The sequence below is a fragment of the Anomaloglossus baeobatrachus genome, chromosome 4, assembly GCF_048569485.1.
Source record: "Anomaloglossus baeobatrachus isolate aAnoBae1 chromosome 4, aAnoBae1.hap1, whole genome shotgun sequence".
NCBI classification, from domain to species: domain Eukaryota; kingdom Metazoa; phylum Chordata; class Amphibia; order Anura; family Aromobatidae; genus Anomaloglossus; species Anomaloglossus baeobatrachus.
In genome coordinates this window covers 207911835-207927140 of record NC_134356.1, presented here as the reverse complement: position 1 = coordinate 207927140, position 15306 = coordinate 207911835, and the positions used below count along the sequence as shown (strand labels likewise).

General features: G+C 41.1%; 1 protein-coding gene across 2 annotated transcripts in view; it reads right to left on the bottom strand.

Annotated features, from left to right (window-relative positions):
• Positions 1 to 15306, bottom strand: part of SLC26A2 (solute carrier family 26 member 2) — an 86008-nt gene that overhangs the window by 25500 nt on the left and 45202 nt on the right. For both annotated transcript variants that reach the window (XM_075344638.1, XM_075344639.1), the window contains exon 2: positions 10902 to 11537. In XM_075344638.1, coding sequence (XP_075200753.1) covers positions 10902 to 11537 — 636 coding nt within the window. The remainder of the gene's footprint in view (positions 1 to 10901; positions 11538 to 15306) is intronic.

Sequence of the window (15306 nt, the reverse complement as noted above, 5' to 3'; positions counted from 1 at the left end):
ATATATATATATATATATATATATATATATATATATATATATATATGTGTATATATATATATATATATATATATATACTGTATATGTGCACTTACGCCCCCCACTGCCCAGAAGAAAAAAGCAATGTATAGATGAGCGGCAGAATCTCCGGTATATGGCATCTTGTTATCCAGACAATTGGTTTTGTTGTTGATAATACTTCTACTAGTATTTATAGTGTGTAAGTTGTATATTTTACATGCCTCTTCTTTTATTTTCCCACAGTAATTTGCAGTAGCAGTACATTATCATAGTCATGACAGAGTTTATATATTCCGATGCTTTAAATTGAGTTTCTGATTATTACGAAACCTCGCGAATGGCTAATTTTCTATCATCTATTGCTTCATTATTGCATTACTAATTTACTACTCTTTGCTCCACATAATTAGTGTATGTACATCTGTTCTTCCATTCGCTCCTCAGGCGCCCTCTTGTGGTATAAAATGTAATGAATAGAATTAGCTGTACATAACTCATTTATTGCACAAGTTTTAGCTGATATAAGAGGGTCTATATGAAATGTAATAGCTGTACGGGCTTCAGGTGAACATATTAAACATTTGGGTGCTGTCCGTATGCAAAACTGATAGCATACCTGACTGATGCAAGCAGGGTTGTATAGAAGAAATGGCGGCACTGTCAGGCTGTCTAATGCATCGATCCAAAATATGTCATAGGAGGCTTCATTTTGCCACCTCCGGAGTAGGATTCCGCTGTACTGTAAGTTGGCTGTTTAACTGACAAAATGTGTGAAGTGCCCGAATCCTGAATTTGATTGCACTCTTTTAGGAGAGGAAGAGGGGAAATGTGTGTGTAAACAGTATAGGGTGTAGAAATATGTGAGAAGACAATATCGGGAGCAGGGGGGGATATGTGAGAACTATGAGAACCGGGGGAATGTGTGAGGTGAAAGTATGGGCGAGGAGAATGTGTGAATGGACAGTATGGGGAGGCATGTGCAAAAATGTGAGAAGACAGTATGGGGTGAAAAAATGTGTGAAGAGACAATCTAAGGAAGCTGGAGGAAATATGAAAAGGGTGAGACAATGGGGGAGATGTATCACACAGGTAGAAGAGAAGACCGGGATTATGCCGCGCTAAAAACCACTGATGCGTGTAAATTAAAAGATTTCCTTGTTTTTTGGAACTGTCAAATAAAAAGGAAATCTTTTAATTTACACGCATCAGTGGTTTTTAAACGGCATAAACCCGGTCTTCTCTTCTACCTGTGTGATACAAAATTCCTCTCCCGGGGCTGCAGCTAAACCACTGGGCACTCACAGGCTATCATAAGGGGTTGTGACTGGCACAACCTCACCAGGTGAGTGCTTCTTTGTCTTATCTGTCTACCCTCATACCGGGTAAGACCCTATTGCGCTTTTTTCCCCCCTACAGTTTTACAAGGTAATGGGGGAGATGTGTGAGAGGCAAATGAGGGGAGCATAAGGGGACAGTGTGGTGGAGAAATGTATGTGGGAAAAATGTGTTAGGGGGTAGTATGACAGAAATAGTATGACAGGTACAGTATAGAGACTGAGTAATGTGTTGGGGAAGTAAAACAGAGCAAATGGGTGAACACTGTAAATACACAGCATGGAAGGGACAGTATGCAGAGGGGGGAGTGTCAAGAGGGGGAAAAGTAGACTAGGCAGTATATGGGGACACAGTGTGAAAGGACATTCTAAAAAGGGTTGCTTAGTATGGAAAGGACAGGACAGTTAGGAGGTCATGTATCATAAGAGAGACAGTCTAGGAGTCATATATTATGCAGGGAGCACAGTTGGGGCAATCATTTATTCAGGGGCACAACATAGGACAGATATTTTTATTCAGAAGTATTATATTAATTCCATTAATTTTAATGGCATCATGTTAAGATGTGCTACAGAAGACCGGAGAAGAGAGAAGTCTACAAAGATGAGCTGTGGATGTGAAAAGTCATCATGGTATCTAGACTAGATTGAGAAGAGAATGACTTCATTCAGAGAAGATGTAATCGATAAGGTACATAGATATAAATGTTTATTTGTGATACTGCCTGAACCTCATTAGTACTGTGGTTTCTGTATAGCTCACCATCTGATGAAGATGACTGGTAACTCCCAGCATCTCTTTACCATTTTTAACAACATACTAGACATTGTAGGTTCATAATATACTATTGTATAAGGGGCTGATCTGACACTGTAATTGATTGTATTCATGTACTGATGGTAGTTCTGGTTATGTATTTCTCTATTGATGGTGGTTCTGGTGATGTATTCATGTACTGATGGTGCCACTGGAGATTACGTTTTGTACTGACGGCGGGTTAGGTGATCTATTTCTATACTGAAAGTGGTTCTGGTGATTATCTTTGTAGTGATGTTGGTTGTGATGCTGTATTTCTGTACTGATGGAGGTTTTAGTGATGTATTTCTGTACTGCTGGTGGGTCTGATTATGTATTTCTGTAATGATGGTGATACTGGTGATGTATTCCTGCCATTATTGGTTCTGTTTCTGTACACATCAAACAATCCCTAACTTGTAAGATTACGTAATATCTGTTCATATTTACAAAGTATTGTGCTATCTAAAAAAGTTAAGTGTTACTATATTTGTATTTATGTTAAGAGCATTTAGGAACTTGTCCAAGTTTGTGATGAAAGCCTGCAGTCATTCTATGTGATTACATACTTCTGAAACCTCACAGCGCACACTGCTGTTGGAATCGCATGCCTTTTAATAGTAGGCACATTTTTCCCTTGCAAAATATCCCACTATTAAAGAAGCACTCCAAAGTGTGTAGTGTAATTGTATTAAAATACTTACCAATAACCATATTCCTGGTGTCCAGCATGGTTTTAGCTCACTTATGACTCCCGTAAGGGAACTTCATACAGTCACATAGGGTGCAATGCCATGACAATGACAAATTTGTCACACCTCACTTGTACGCATGGAATAATGCTCATCATTATGTGTGTTGTGTCCTAAGTGACCATGTGGGGCAGCACAAATCATTAACTACATGCTTTCATGGCTGCTGAAAGGCATAGCACCCCGAGCGATGATGTGAAGCATAGTCAGCACTGAAAAATTGGTTTGAAGAATGAGCATTGATCAAAAGCTACGAGGAGTGGGCTGACAGCTGCAGCGGCACAAGAGATCAGGGGCAGGCTAAAACAAGTGAGTTTTGGTTTTTTTTTAAACCCTTTCCGGCTCCTTGTTTATTATGCTTCAGGGTCTGCAGAGACCTCAGATTATATTAAATGCTTTATTCTGACAGAATCAAATCTATCAACTGATTCAAGTGAATATGCCTAATTTTGGAAGATTCACTTATATCTCTCTAGTCACTTACTTTAGCTATTCTGCAGAACCTAGGATAGTGACCCATCACTTTTCTGTTGCCTGGGCACCTTAGATAGCGGAATATTGGAGTTTCTAAGTAGAGATGGGTATAATTCTTTTGATTCTCAGATTAGCACTTTAGAGAAAAGGAAATGGGATAACATGGCTGCTTTCAGAAACAGAACATACAAGTTGATAGGTCGTGCGTGGTATTACAACCTAGTTAATTTGATGTGAATTTGAATAAACTGCAAGTTACACACCTGTAGAGAAATGTTATACTTTGGCAGAATCTATGTATACTGACTGACTTGACTTCAGATAGACAATAAAGATATTTCCCATTCCCATTTTCACACAATATGATTCTCAGTTATCAATTTTTGGATAAGGACATCTAATCAATCTAGAATTAGACTATATCTTGACACTAAAGGTGGCTTTACATGCTATGAGATCGCTAAAGCGATCTTGTTGGGGTCACGGCATTTGTGACGCACATCCGGCCGCTTTAGCGATGTCGTTGCATGAGACACCTATTAGCGATTTTGAATCGTTGCAAAAACGTTCAAAATCGCTAATCGGTGACATGCCCCCCTCTTCCCAAATATCGTTGGTGCTGCAGTAACAATGTTGTTCCTCGTTCCTGTGGCAGCACACATCGCTCCGTGTGACACCGCAGGAACGAGGAACCTCTCCTTACCTGCGTCCCGCCACCAATGAGGAAGGAAGGAGGTGGGCGGGATGTTCGTCCCGCTCATCTCCGCCCCACCGCTTTGATTGGGCGGCCGCTTAGTTATGTCGCTGTGACGCTGAAGGAACCGCCCCCTTAGAAAGGAGGCGGTTCGCCGGTCACAGCGACGTCGCAGGGCAGGTATGTGCATGTGACGCTGCCGTAGCAATAATGTTCGCTACGGCAGCGATCACCACATATCGGCCGTACGATGGGGCGGGTGCTATCACGCTCGACATCGCTAGCATCGGCTAGCAATATCGCAGCATGTAAAGTGGCCTTAAGGTGATGTAGATTTTTAATGCTCCATATGTATATTCTGTTTACTGTATGTGGACAATAAGTCAATGTTTACTCTTTCAAGTGAAATTAATGTGGACTATTAATTGCTCAAAAAAATTAGTTCAATTCCTTGTAAAAAACTGTGAGCTCCTGATTCTACAACTCTTTTCTGTTTTGTGCTGTGTGAGTCCATTGAAGACATAGTCACATTTTTTGCTTTTCAAGAGTCTTCTCTGGAGTCATGAGCTTGCACCTCTCCCTCCTAGACGCAAGCCAATCAGCTCAGATGCTAGCAACCTCGGATCCTGCTGTGCTGTGATTAGCAGCTTCGAGGAGGAAGGGATCAAGGTGCACGTCCCCAGAGACGACTCTGAAGAAATGTCCAGTTGAACTACAAGCAGATATTTCATCTTTGATGCTTCAAAAGCAAGCTCAGGGCTTTTTAGAAGGTATTTAGCGCTTTTCTTTTGTTGAGCGAGTGTCAGGTCCTCTTTAAAGGGAATTTGTCAGTAGGATCAACCCTCCTAAGCCATTTATATGGGTACAGTTAGGTCCAGAAATATTTGGACAGTGACACAATTTTCGCGAGTTGGGCTCTGCATGCCACCACATTGGATTTGAAATGAAACCTCTACAACAGAATTCAAGTGCAGATTGTAACGTTTAATTTGAAGGTTTGAACAAAAATATCTGATAGAAATTGTAGGAATTGTACACATTTCTTTACAAACACTCCACATTTTAGGAGGTCAAAAGTAATTGGACAAATAAACCAAACCCAAACAAAATATTTTTATTTTCAATATTTTGTTGCGAATCCTTTGGAGGCAATCACTGCCTTAAGTCTGGAACTCATGGACATCACCAAACGCTGGGTTTCCTCCTTCTTAATGCTTTGCCAGGCCTTTACAGCCGCAGCCTTCAGGTCTTGCTTGTTTGTGGGTCTTTCCGTCTTAAGTCTGGATTTGAGCAAGTGAAATGCATGCTCAATTGGGTTAAGATCTGGTGATTGACTTGGCCATTGCAGAATGTTCCACTTTTTTGCACTCATGAACTCCTGGGTAGCTTTGGCTGTATGCTTGGGGTCATTGTCCATCTGTACTATGAAGCGCCATCCGATCAACTTTGCGGCACTTGGCTAAATCTGGGCTGAAAGTATATCCCGGTACACTTCAGAATTCATCCGGCTACTCTTGTCTGCTGTTATGTCATCAATAAACACAAGTGACCCAGTGCCATTGAAAGCCATGCATGCCCATGCCATCACGTTGCCTCCACCATGTTTTACAGAGGATGTGGTGTGCCTTGGATCATGTGCCGTTCCCTTTCTTCTCCAAACTTTTTTCTTCCCATCATTCTGGTACAGGTTGATCTTTGTCTCATCTGTCCATAGAATACTTTTCCAGAACTGAGCTGGCTTCATGAGGTGTTTTTCAGCAAATTTAACTCTGGCCTGTCTATTTTTGGAATTGATGAATGGTTTGCATCTAGATGTGAACCCTTTGTATTTACTTTCATGGAGTCTTCTCTTTACTGTTGACTTAGAGACAGATAAACCTACTTCACTGAGAGTGTGCTGGACTTCAGTTGATGTTGTGAACGGGTTCTTCTTCACCAAAGAAAGTATGCGGCGATCATCCACCACTGTTGTCATCCGTGGACGCCCAGGCCTTTTTGAGTTCCCAAGCTCACCAGTCAATTCCTTTTTTCTCAGAATGTACCCGACTGTTGATTTTGCTACTCCAAGCATGTCTGCTATCTCTCTGATGGATTTTTTCTTTTTTTTCAGCCTCAGGATGTTCTGCTTCACCTCAATTGAGAATTCCTTAGACCCCATGTTGTCTGGTCACAGCAACAGCTTCCAAATGCAAAACCACACACCTGTAATCAACCCCAGACCTTTTAACTACTTCATTGATTACAGGCTAACGAGGGAGACGCCTTCAGAGTTAATTGCAGCCCTTAGAGTCACTTGTCCAATTACTTTTGGTCCCTTGAAAAAGAGGAGGCTATGCATTACAGAGCTATGATTCCTAAACCCTTTCTCCGATTTGGATGTGAAAACTCTCATATTGCAGCTGGGAGTGTGCACTTTTAGCCCATATTATATATATAATTGTATTTCTGAACATGTTTTTGTAAACAGCTAAAATAACAAAACTTGTGTCACTGTCCAAATATTTCTGGACCTAACTGTATGTAGTTCATAGAGAATTGGAAAAAATGTTACCTTGAAATCTACGATCTGACATTTTATTCCAGAGAAATCCACAAAAGTTCTTAACCCCTTAATGACCACCGACATGCCTTTTAACGGCGCTCGTTGAGGGGCCCTATTCCTAAGGCACTAAGAAATAAGTGAATAACGCGGAACTGTGCATGGAAATCCCGTGAGTGTTAGCTGTACATGACAGCTGACACACACGGGCACTGGCCCCGACCAGTTTTGAAACTGAACGGGGCCGAATGACTCCTTAAATACTACTGTCAATTGTGACAGTGGTATCTACGTTGATAAAGGGGTTAAAACCCACCCAATGCAGGAATGGCCCAAAGCGATGATAATTGTGGGTGCAGATAATTGCCATGGCACCTTGGGGGTCAGCTGATGACCCTACGGTATGGTGACCTGTAAGTTTCAGCTATGAGCTGGGTCTTATAGGCAATCAGTGAGAAACTGACACTGATCTGTGCTGATGTACATGAGTACAGGAGCACAGGAGATCAGTGATCAATGTGAGAAAAAAATCATGTTCCAAACTGGGTCTAAGTGAGAAAATAAAAAGTTACATAAGATGTGTAAAAAAAATGAAACACAGAACACACAAAAAAGGTGCAAACAAATCATGAAAACCCGTTTTGCCATTAGAAACGCAGATTTTGTGTATAAAAAAGAAAATGTACACATGATTGGCATTGCCACGTCCAGAAAGGTCCGATCTATGAAAATGTCACGTTGCTTATTCTGTAAATACTGTAAAAAAAAAAAAAAAAAAAAAAACCTGCCAAAAAAGTAATTTCCTCATTATACTGACACAAAGAAAAGGAAATAAAAAGCAATTAAAAAGACATAAAGGTAAAAAAATTATAGAGATTAAAATGTCAAAATACATGCCCTAATATGGCTCATTTTAAAAAAAAATAAAAAATTGCTGCTCACAGAATATGGCGATACAACAGCAAGTAAATGTTTGTAATATATAGATTTTAGTGTGTAAAAGTAGCAAAGCATAAAAAAGCGATATAAGTCTGGTATCGATGCAACTGTACTGACCCAAAGAATACATCGGTCTTATCACTTTTACCGTACAGTGAACCGCGCAAAAAATAGATGTAAGAAAAAATAAGTGAATTCGTGGTTTTGTTCATTCTTCATCTGAAAAATATGAATAAAAAGCAATCAAAAAATGTTATGTTTCCCAAAATGGTCCCAAACATTTCTCCAACTGGTTGTGCAAAAAATAAGCCCTCATACAGAGCCGTTTGCCAAAAATAAAAAAGTTATTGCTCTCACAACATGGCGATGGAAAAACTATGTATTATAGAAAAAAATATTTTTACTGTGTGATAGAAGCAGAACAAAAACTATATAAATCTGGTATCGCTGTAATCGCACCAACCAGCAGAATAAATCCATCTTAACAGTAATATCGCAAAGTGAACAGCGCAATAAAACTCAAAAAAACTATTTATGTACGGCTGTCTATTTCTTCATTCTGCCTCTTAAAAATCGGATAAAGTCTCGGCTGATATTTATCCTGCACTCTCTGCTGAGCATTATGTCTGGGTTTCCATATAAATCCAGAAAAATCCGTAAATCCAAAAAAAGGTGATTCAGACAAAATCCCTGTGGGAACCAATCATTATAATGATGCAGATGGAGACACTGTGGATTCTGTCTAGTCTCTGTTCCGGCACGGCAATGTCGCACCATTTTAGGCGCTAAACAGAATCCAAAGTGTCTTCATCTGCCTCAGTAGAGTGAGTAGTTCCATCAGGGGTTTTGTCTAAATCAGATTTTGGGGGGATTTACACAGAAAAATCAACGTAAGTGCTCAACACAGAGCACAAGAATGTGATCCCAGGCTTAATACTGAAAGGAATCAAAAAATATTCTGTACCCCAAAATGTTACCAATAAAACCCCCCTAACTTATCCCACACAAACCCAGTCCCTACCCAGGTCTGTCATCTATCACTGGAAATATGAGGGGTTCCACATTGCTGATAGAACAATGACTCTGGAAAAGTGATATGGCTCCCACCACCATTGACGTCTGTGCTCCCAAATCTAAATACCCTCTCCCTCACAGTCTCCTGTGCCTAAACCGCAGTATGCGACCACATGTGGCATTATTGTAGTGGGAAGAGCGCAATTTTCAATTTACGGGGTGTATCACTGTGTTCAGGAGAAATTGCGTAACAAATTATGAAGTCCATTTTCTCCTATTATCCATTGTCAAAATTACAAATCTTGGACTAAAATAACATTTTAGTGGAATAAAACATAACCATCATTTTCATATCCACATTTTAAAAAGTTCTGTGAAGCACCTATGGCTTCAAAATGCTCCTCTCACCCATAAATAAATTCCTTGATGGGTCTAGTTTCCAAAATGAGGTCGCTTGTGGGGGGTTTCTGCTGTTTAGATGCCTTGGAATGGCAACATAGTGCCAGTATTTGTGTTCCAAAATTCCGAGCCTTCTCGTTTGTCCAAACAGAGGTTTCCAACCATATTTAGGGTATCAGCGCGCTCATAAGAAACTGGGTATCAAATTTTGGGGTCTACTTTTTCATGCTATTTCTTCTGAAAGTGAATAAATTGGGGCTAAAGCAACATTTTTAATAAAATGTATTTTTTTTTTTATTCATTCCGCTTTGCATTTATTCCTGTGAAGCCCCTAAAGGGTTAATAAACTGCCTGCCGTGTGACGTCGCAGTGACGCCGCACGACCCGCCCCCCTTAATAAGGAGGCGGTTCGCCGGCCAGAGCGACGTCGCACGGCAAGTGAGTGTAGGTGAAGCAGCCGTAGCGATAATATTCGCTACGGCAGCTATCACGATATTGCAGCTGCGACGGGGGCGGGGACTATCGTGCTCGGCATCGCAGCATCGGCTTGCGATGACGTAGTGTGCAAAGTACCCCTAAGTCTCTGGGTGCAGGTGCCACTCTGGGGAGCTCGTCCGGGAATCCGTCCCCGCTGGTATTGCTTAGTGATCTGGAGCCTGCCTCCATGCACAATTGTAGAGGTTCCTAAGTGACCCTTTGGCCTGAAGCTGTCAGGGTCCCGCTCCCTATATTTAAATAGGGAAGCTGTGCTCTCGAGGCTGACACTTGGGATTTCTGTAGGCCACATAAGCTGGAAAGCCCTATCCCCCCTCGTTGTGTTGGTGCCTTTGATCTCTGAGCTCTTGGGGAAAGTTTATAAAGAGACTATCCTCCACAGGTGAATTACCAGGTTGCGTGAATCTACTCCCTGATTTAGGGTCCTGTACCCTACTGTGCTCATTACCGGTCCGGTTACTGGACTTTCCAGTGCCGACCGTTCTCCAAAACTAAGTCTGGGCACCCTGTTTCAATACTTTGCGACCGGGTCTCCGACTCCTCCGACCCAGACCATCGTCTGCGACCTAACCAAAGTCTCCCAGGGAGCTACAGCTCCCTCAGTCAGCTCCTCACTCTCTGAGGGCTACTACTCAACTCTAGGGAGCTGCTACTCCCAGCTCCTCACTCTTTGGGAGCTACTACTGAACTGACTATGTCCCTCCCACCAGTCTGCCTGACCCTTAGGCGGGTGGCGCTTTTTCAGCTAGACCACCCACTGGTGTGCCTGACAGGGTGTGGTGTGAGCTGTGGTTAGAATTTGTGTGCTGATGCAAAACAATACCAGAGTTAGGATCCCAGAACCATGGAGGATGAGTTCTGCACCATAAGAGAAAGGAGTGCAGTTCCCTGTGATACCCTGATATGGTCAGGGGCGTCATAAATGAGCTTTTAAGATCTATGGGCCGGACATAGATCTACCCAGAATCTGCCTCCAGAGTGTATTTAAATATAGACTACATGTCACACTGGTAACGCCTTTCATTTAAAATAAGCTGTGGAGGCAGATCCTCCAGGAGATCTGTGTCAGGTCCTTAGATTTCATAGCTCATTTACGTATTAAGACATTTGCTCAGGAATAAGACCTCGGATCACAGATATCAATGTATTATTTTAGTCAACTTTCCATGACCTACATGCAGGGGAGGATATATCATTGGTGCAGTTGCACAGGGGCCCAAAAGGTTGGGGGGGCCCATGACCACCTCCAACGTAGGTGGAGTTGTGCTTTTTGATGAGCTTTTAGGCTGCAAAGGGTCCATATATTGTTCTTGCACTACAGCACTTTTCTGTCTGTGTCCACCAGTGCCTAGAAATCAATATAAACGGCTTAGAAGGATTGATCCTACTGATGAACAAGAGATATTTAACAATGTGTCCCATTTTTTACCATTTCACAACATACCTGATAAACTCCAGCCATAAATGTAACTGTTGCTCCTACTGTAATAGCATAGCAGCTTCGATCACAGCTCAGCCGTGAGGTCTGATTAGCATCAAGTGTTTCATTGGTCATTAGCCCAACTGTTGACAGTTGGCCTCCTTGGTCATTCAATTTATCATAACCCGCAGCTTGCAGTTCTCGGTCCACAATTTCACCCACCATCAAGCATAGCACCCCGAATATTCCAACATGAATATGCTTAGAGGTTCCCATTAAAAAATATATAATGCATGCAAAAAATGAGGTGTAAAGACCATAGATAGGTTCTTGACTGGCCAAAAGTGAGTAAGCAATGGACTGTGGAACAAGCAGAACACCCACTATAAGGCCGGACATTGCATCTCCCAGCAAGTATTCTTTCAGTTTATATTTAGGGAGCCATTGTAGCACAGGCAGAAAGCTGAGCAGTGCATCTTTGGCTTCAGTAGGGGAGCAGCTACAGGTTTTCCTTATCTTTTCAACTAAATGGGTTTGTAATGGAATGGTTTTCTTCTCTTTTTCTTCCAGGTGTATGGTTCCTGGTGGCTTAGAGCTGCGATGAATAGCTTTGAGGTTGCCATTATCCTCAGTTCTCATTGTGATTTCTTTTTCATTTATCTAAAAAAAAAAAAGACACCAGTCAGATTATAAAAATTACTGATAATAATATTGAAAATAGATACCTTTCCTGTTTTGCCTTATGGAATACCATACTTCCAAAAGATGAGAGTGGTTCTTGAAATTTGCGCAAACTCATAAATGTTTATTTTTTGTCTAATGGAATACAATACTTCAAAATGATGAGCGTACTACTTGAGTTTTATGCACACTTAAAAATGTTAATCATTTTTGCCCGAAAAGTCACCCAAAACGTGTGCCAAAGTATCTGGGGAACATAAAATCACTCTGGGGATGGGGCGGGGAGTACAATTTTTTTTAACTTTTCGAAAAGTCACAAATAATAAATAAGACGAAAACATTTGGAAACGTTAAACATTGCCCACAGTGGTCGACTTGAAAAAAACACAAAGTATACTTAAGAAAAGGCGCAAAAGGAAAGAAAAATGAATATGGCGTCAACAATACACACTCAAAACACAACAATTATTGGGCGTAAATGCAATAATGAACAAGGCGCAATAATTGCAAAGAAATTTGGCTGATTTTATGTCTCTTTCTTCCCAGGACTATTAACATATACATAATTTAACATAATTACAATTGTTGCATTATATTACAGCTAAAGAATGCTATTAAGTGTCTAAAGGCCCCGTCACACTAAGCAACATCGCTAGCAACATCGCTGCTAACGAACAACTTTTGTGACGTTGCTAGCGATGTTGCTGTGTGTGACATCCAGCAACAACCCGGCCCCTGCTGTGAGGTCGTTGGTTGTTGCTGAATGTCCTGGGCCATTTTTTAATTGTTGCTGTCCCGCTGTGAAGCACAGATCGCTGTGTGTGACAGCAAGACAGCAACAACTAAATGTGCAGGCAGCAGGAGCCGGCTTTTGCGGAGGCTGGTAACCAATGTAAACATCGGGTAACCAAGAAGCCCTGTCCTTGGTTACCCGATATTTACCTTTGTTACCAGCCTCCGCCGCTCTCACTGTCAGTGCCGGCTCCTGCTCTGTGCACATGTAGCTGCAGGACACATCGGGTTAATTAACCCGATGTGTGCTGTAACTAGGAGAGCAGGGAGCCAGCGCTCAGTGTGCGCTGCTCCCTGCTCTGTGCACATTTAGCTGCAGCACACATCGGGTAATTAACCCGATGTGTGCTGTACTAGGAGAGCAGAGAGCCAGCGCTCAGTGTGCGCTGCTCCCTGCTCTCTGCACGTGTAGCTGCGTGAGCTGGTAACCAAGGTAAATATCGGGTTGGTTTCCTGATATTTACCTTAGTTACCAAGCGCAGCATCTTCCACGCGGCGCTGGGGGCTGGTCACTGGTTGCTGGTGAGCTCACCAGCAACTCGTGTAGCCACACTCCAGCGATCCCTGCCAGGTCAGGTTGCTGGTGGGATCGCTGGAGCGTCGCAGTGTGACATCTCACCAGCAACCTCCTAGCAACTTACCAGCGATCCCTATCGTTGTTGGGATCGCTGGTAAGTTGCTTAGTGTGACTGGACCTTAAGAATGTATTAATTTCATGGCTACAACAGAATAAAGCTTGGAATTCCTTAGAAACTGAAGTACTTAATATCTATTAAGCTGATTTCCAGTCTTTCACTACATTATTTTTTCAAGTCTTTACTGGTTGCCTTGCATAACATCACAGATGACTACATCTTTTTTTTAGCCTACAACTCAAAAGTATCAAAAGTAACATTTGTTTAACCAGTAAGGATAATCATTAACTGAGTATACACAAAGAAATATTTTATCGGCATCTTAAAGCAAATACATCTGGTCCAGTGCCTCTCATATCTACGTTAACAACTCAAGTGACCTCCTGGATGTGAGTCAGCGGATTTAGAGAACCAGGATCCACAAAAATAAACCTTCATAGCACATTTTCAACAATTCTGTATTTTGCCGCATAGTTTGGAACCTTTTTCTTTTATTTGGCGTTATTACCATCATTTTATAAATTTTTATTATTACACTTTTTATTATTTAGTATTGTTTGTACGACATCCTCGAAAATATGAAAGTGACTAATATCCTTGAAAAGAAAAGGTGACAAATAAATATTTGATATAAAGCTATATTTTCCAACTTTCTCGAAATGTCTATGAAATAAAAAAAGAGACCTCCCAGAAAAAGTGTCTAAAGTCTCCCAGGTATCGCAAAAGTCTTCCAAAAGAACCTGGTAAGGAAAGCGACTAGAAGAATTCTTAGCCTTATTTCTTCATATGGTTCCAGAGAGGCAAGAAATGGGAATGTGAAAGGGGCATGTTATGTAAGAGGGGGCTTAGATATGCAAAAATCACACTAATTACAAAAATAGGCAAATATACTTTAAAAAAAAATGAAATTGAATACAGTTTAGATCAAGACTGGTCTTCTCGATGAGATTAAGGACTTTTGGTGGCTTTTATTGCATTGATAGATTGCAATACTTCTTTTCATGATCCCGATGTTCTCATTACTTTGGACAGTTTTTTAGTTTCTATTTCATGGTTGGCAACTCTAAGCGAATCTGTTTTTACATCGGTTTGCCTTGAATTACACCTCTATTTCTAAGTATTAGTAACTCACTTCACAGGATAGCCTTAAATGAAATGAGGCTCTATGTCTCTGGCATAGAGACAGTAAGGCCTTTTTCTCACTGTGTCATGCTTATTCATAAAAATGGTCATCTCAGGATAGTCTATACTTAGGAACATTCATATACAAATATTGGATGAAAAGTAAAAGCAAAGAAAATGTAGAAATCAGTTGTGTAAAATAGCAAGAAGGTAGAATTTTCAATGATTTGTTACTCATTTTCTGTATCATACAGCTTTGTAGAGGATGTTGTACTTAATCTGATTGTCTGTGTCCATAAAAATAAGCTTGTAGAAATTCTGCTATACTTATCTCTATCATATCTATTTAGTTTGTTACCTAAAACCACAATTGTGAGGATGAAACATAAGTCTTTTAGACTAAATGATGCTCAGTCTTAAAGGGGTTATTTGGGGTAATTTTATTTTTTAACTATGGGCTTAATAACTAACAGGCAGGTAGTTGCTAAACACCTTCCTGTTTTGCCTGATGCTGATTTCTGCCGCTACTGAATGTTCACGGATTGCTCCTGCAGGAGATTCTACTGTTTCACATCAACCGATGAACTCTTCCGTTGCGAGCTCCTCTGCTTACGCCATTCTGATTCACAGCTGTCTCGCCAAAGTTATGCAAGTGGTGTCCCAGCTGTCAAGCAGCATGACGTCAGCAGTAACGCTCCCAGAGAAGAATAAAAGTTGACGTGACATCAGCAAAAGCCAGTGCACCGCTCTATGTTGGCAAAGATCTGCAGTGGGCACAACAGGCAGGGAGTTATCAACTACCTGCCTGTTAGTTCTTAAGCCCATAGTTAAAAAATAAAATAGTCTTGGAAAACCCGTTTAAGTAACATAAAGAGTGTGAAAGGTAGTAACATGGAGAAACAAATTTCTAATAGCATATACTGTATGCATAAGTGCATAAAATTGGAGACCTTCATATTGTCTAAAATAAAGGTAGAGACTTTTCGTTTATCTCAGGGGTAGACATACTATTGGTGCAATCTCTGCAACTTCACAAGGGCCAATGACGTAAAGAGGCCACTTCTACCTCCAAAGATGTGGAATAGTACATTATGATGAGCTATTGGACTGTAAAAATTGTTCTTGCACAGGGGCCCTCTTTTATCCACTCATTATATAGATAAACATACTCTCATTTGCAACTTGGATCTATGTGTGGG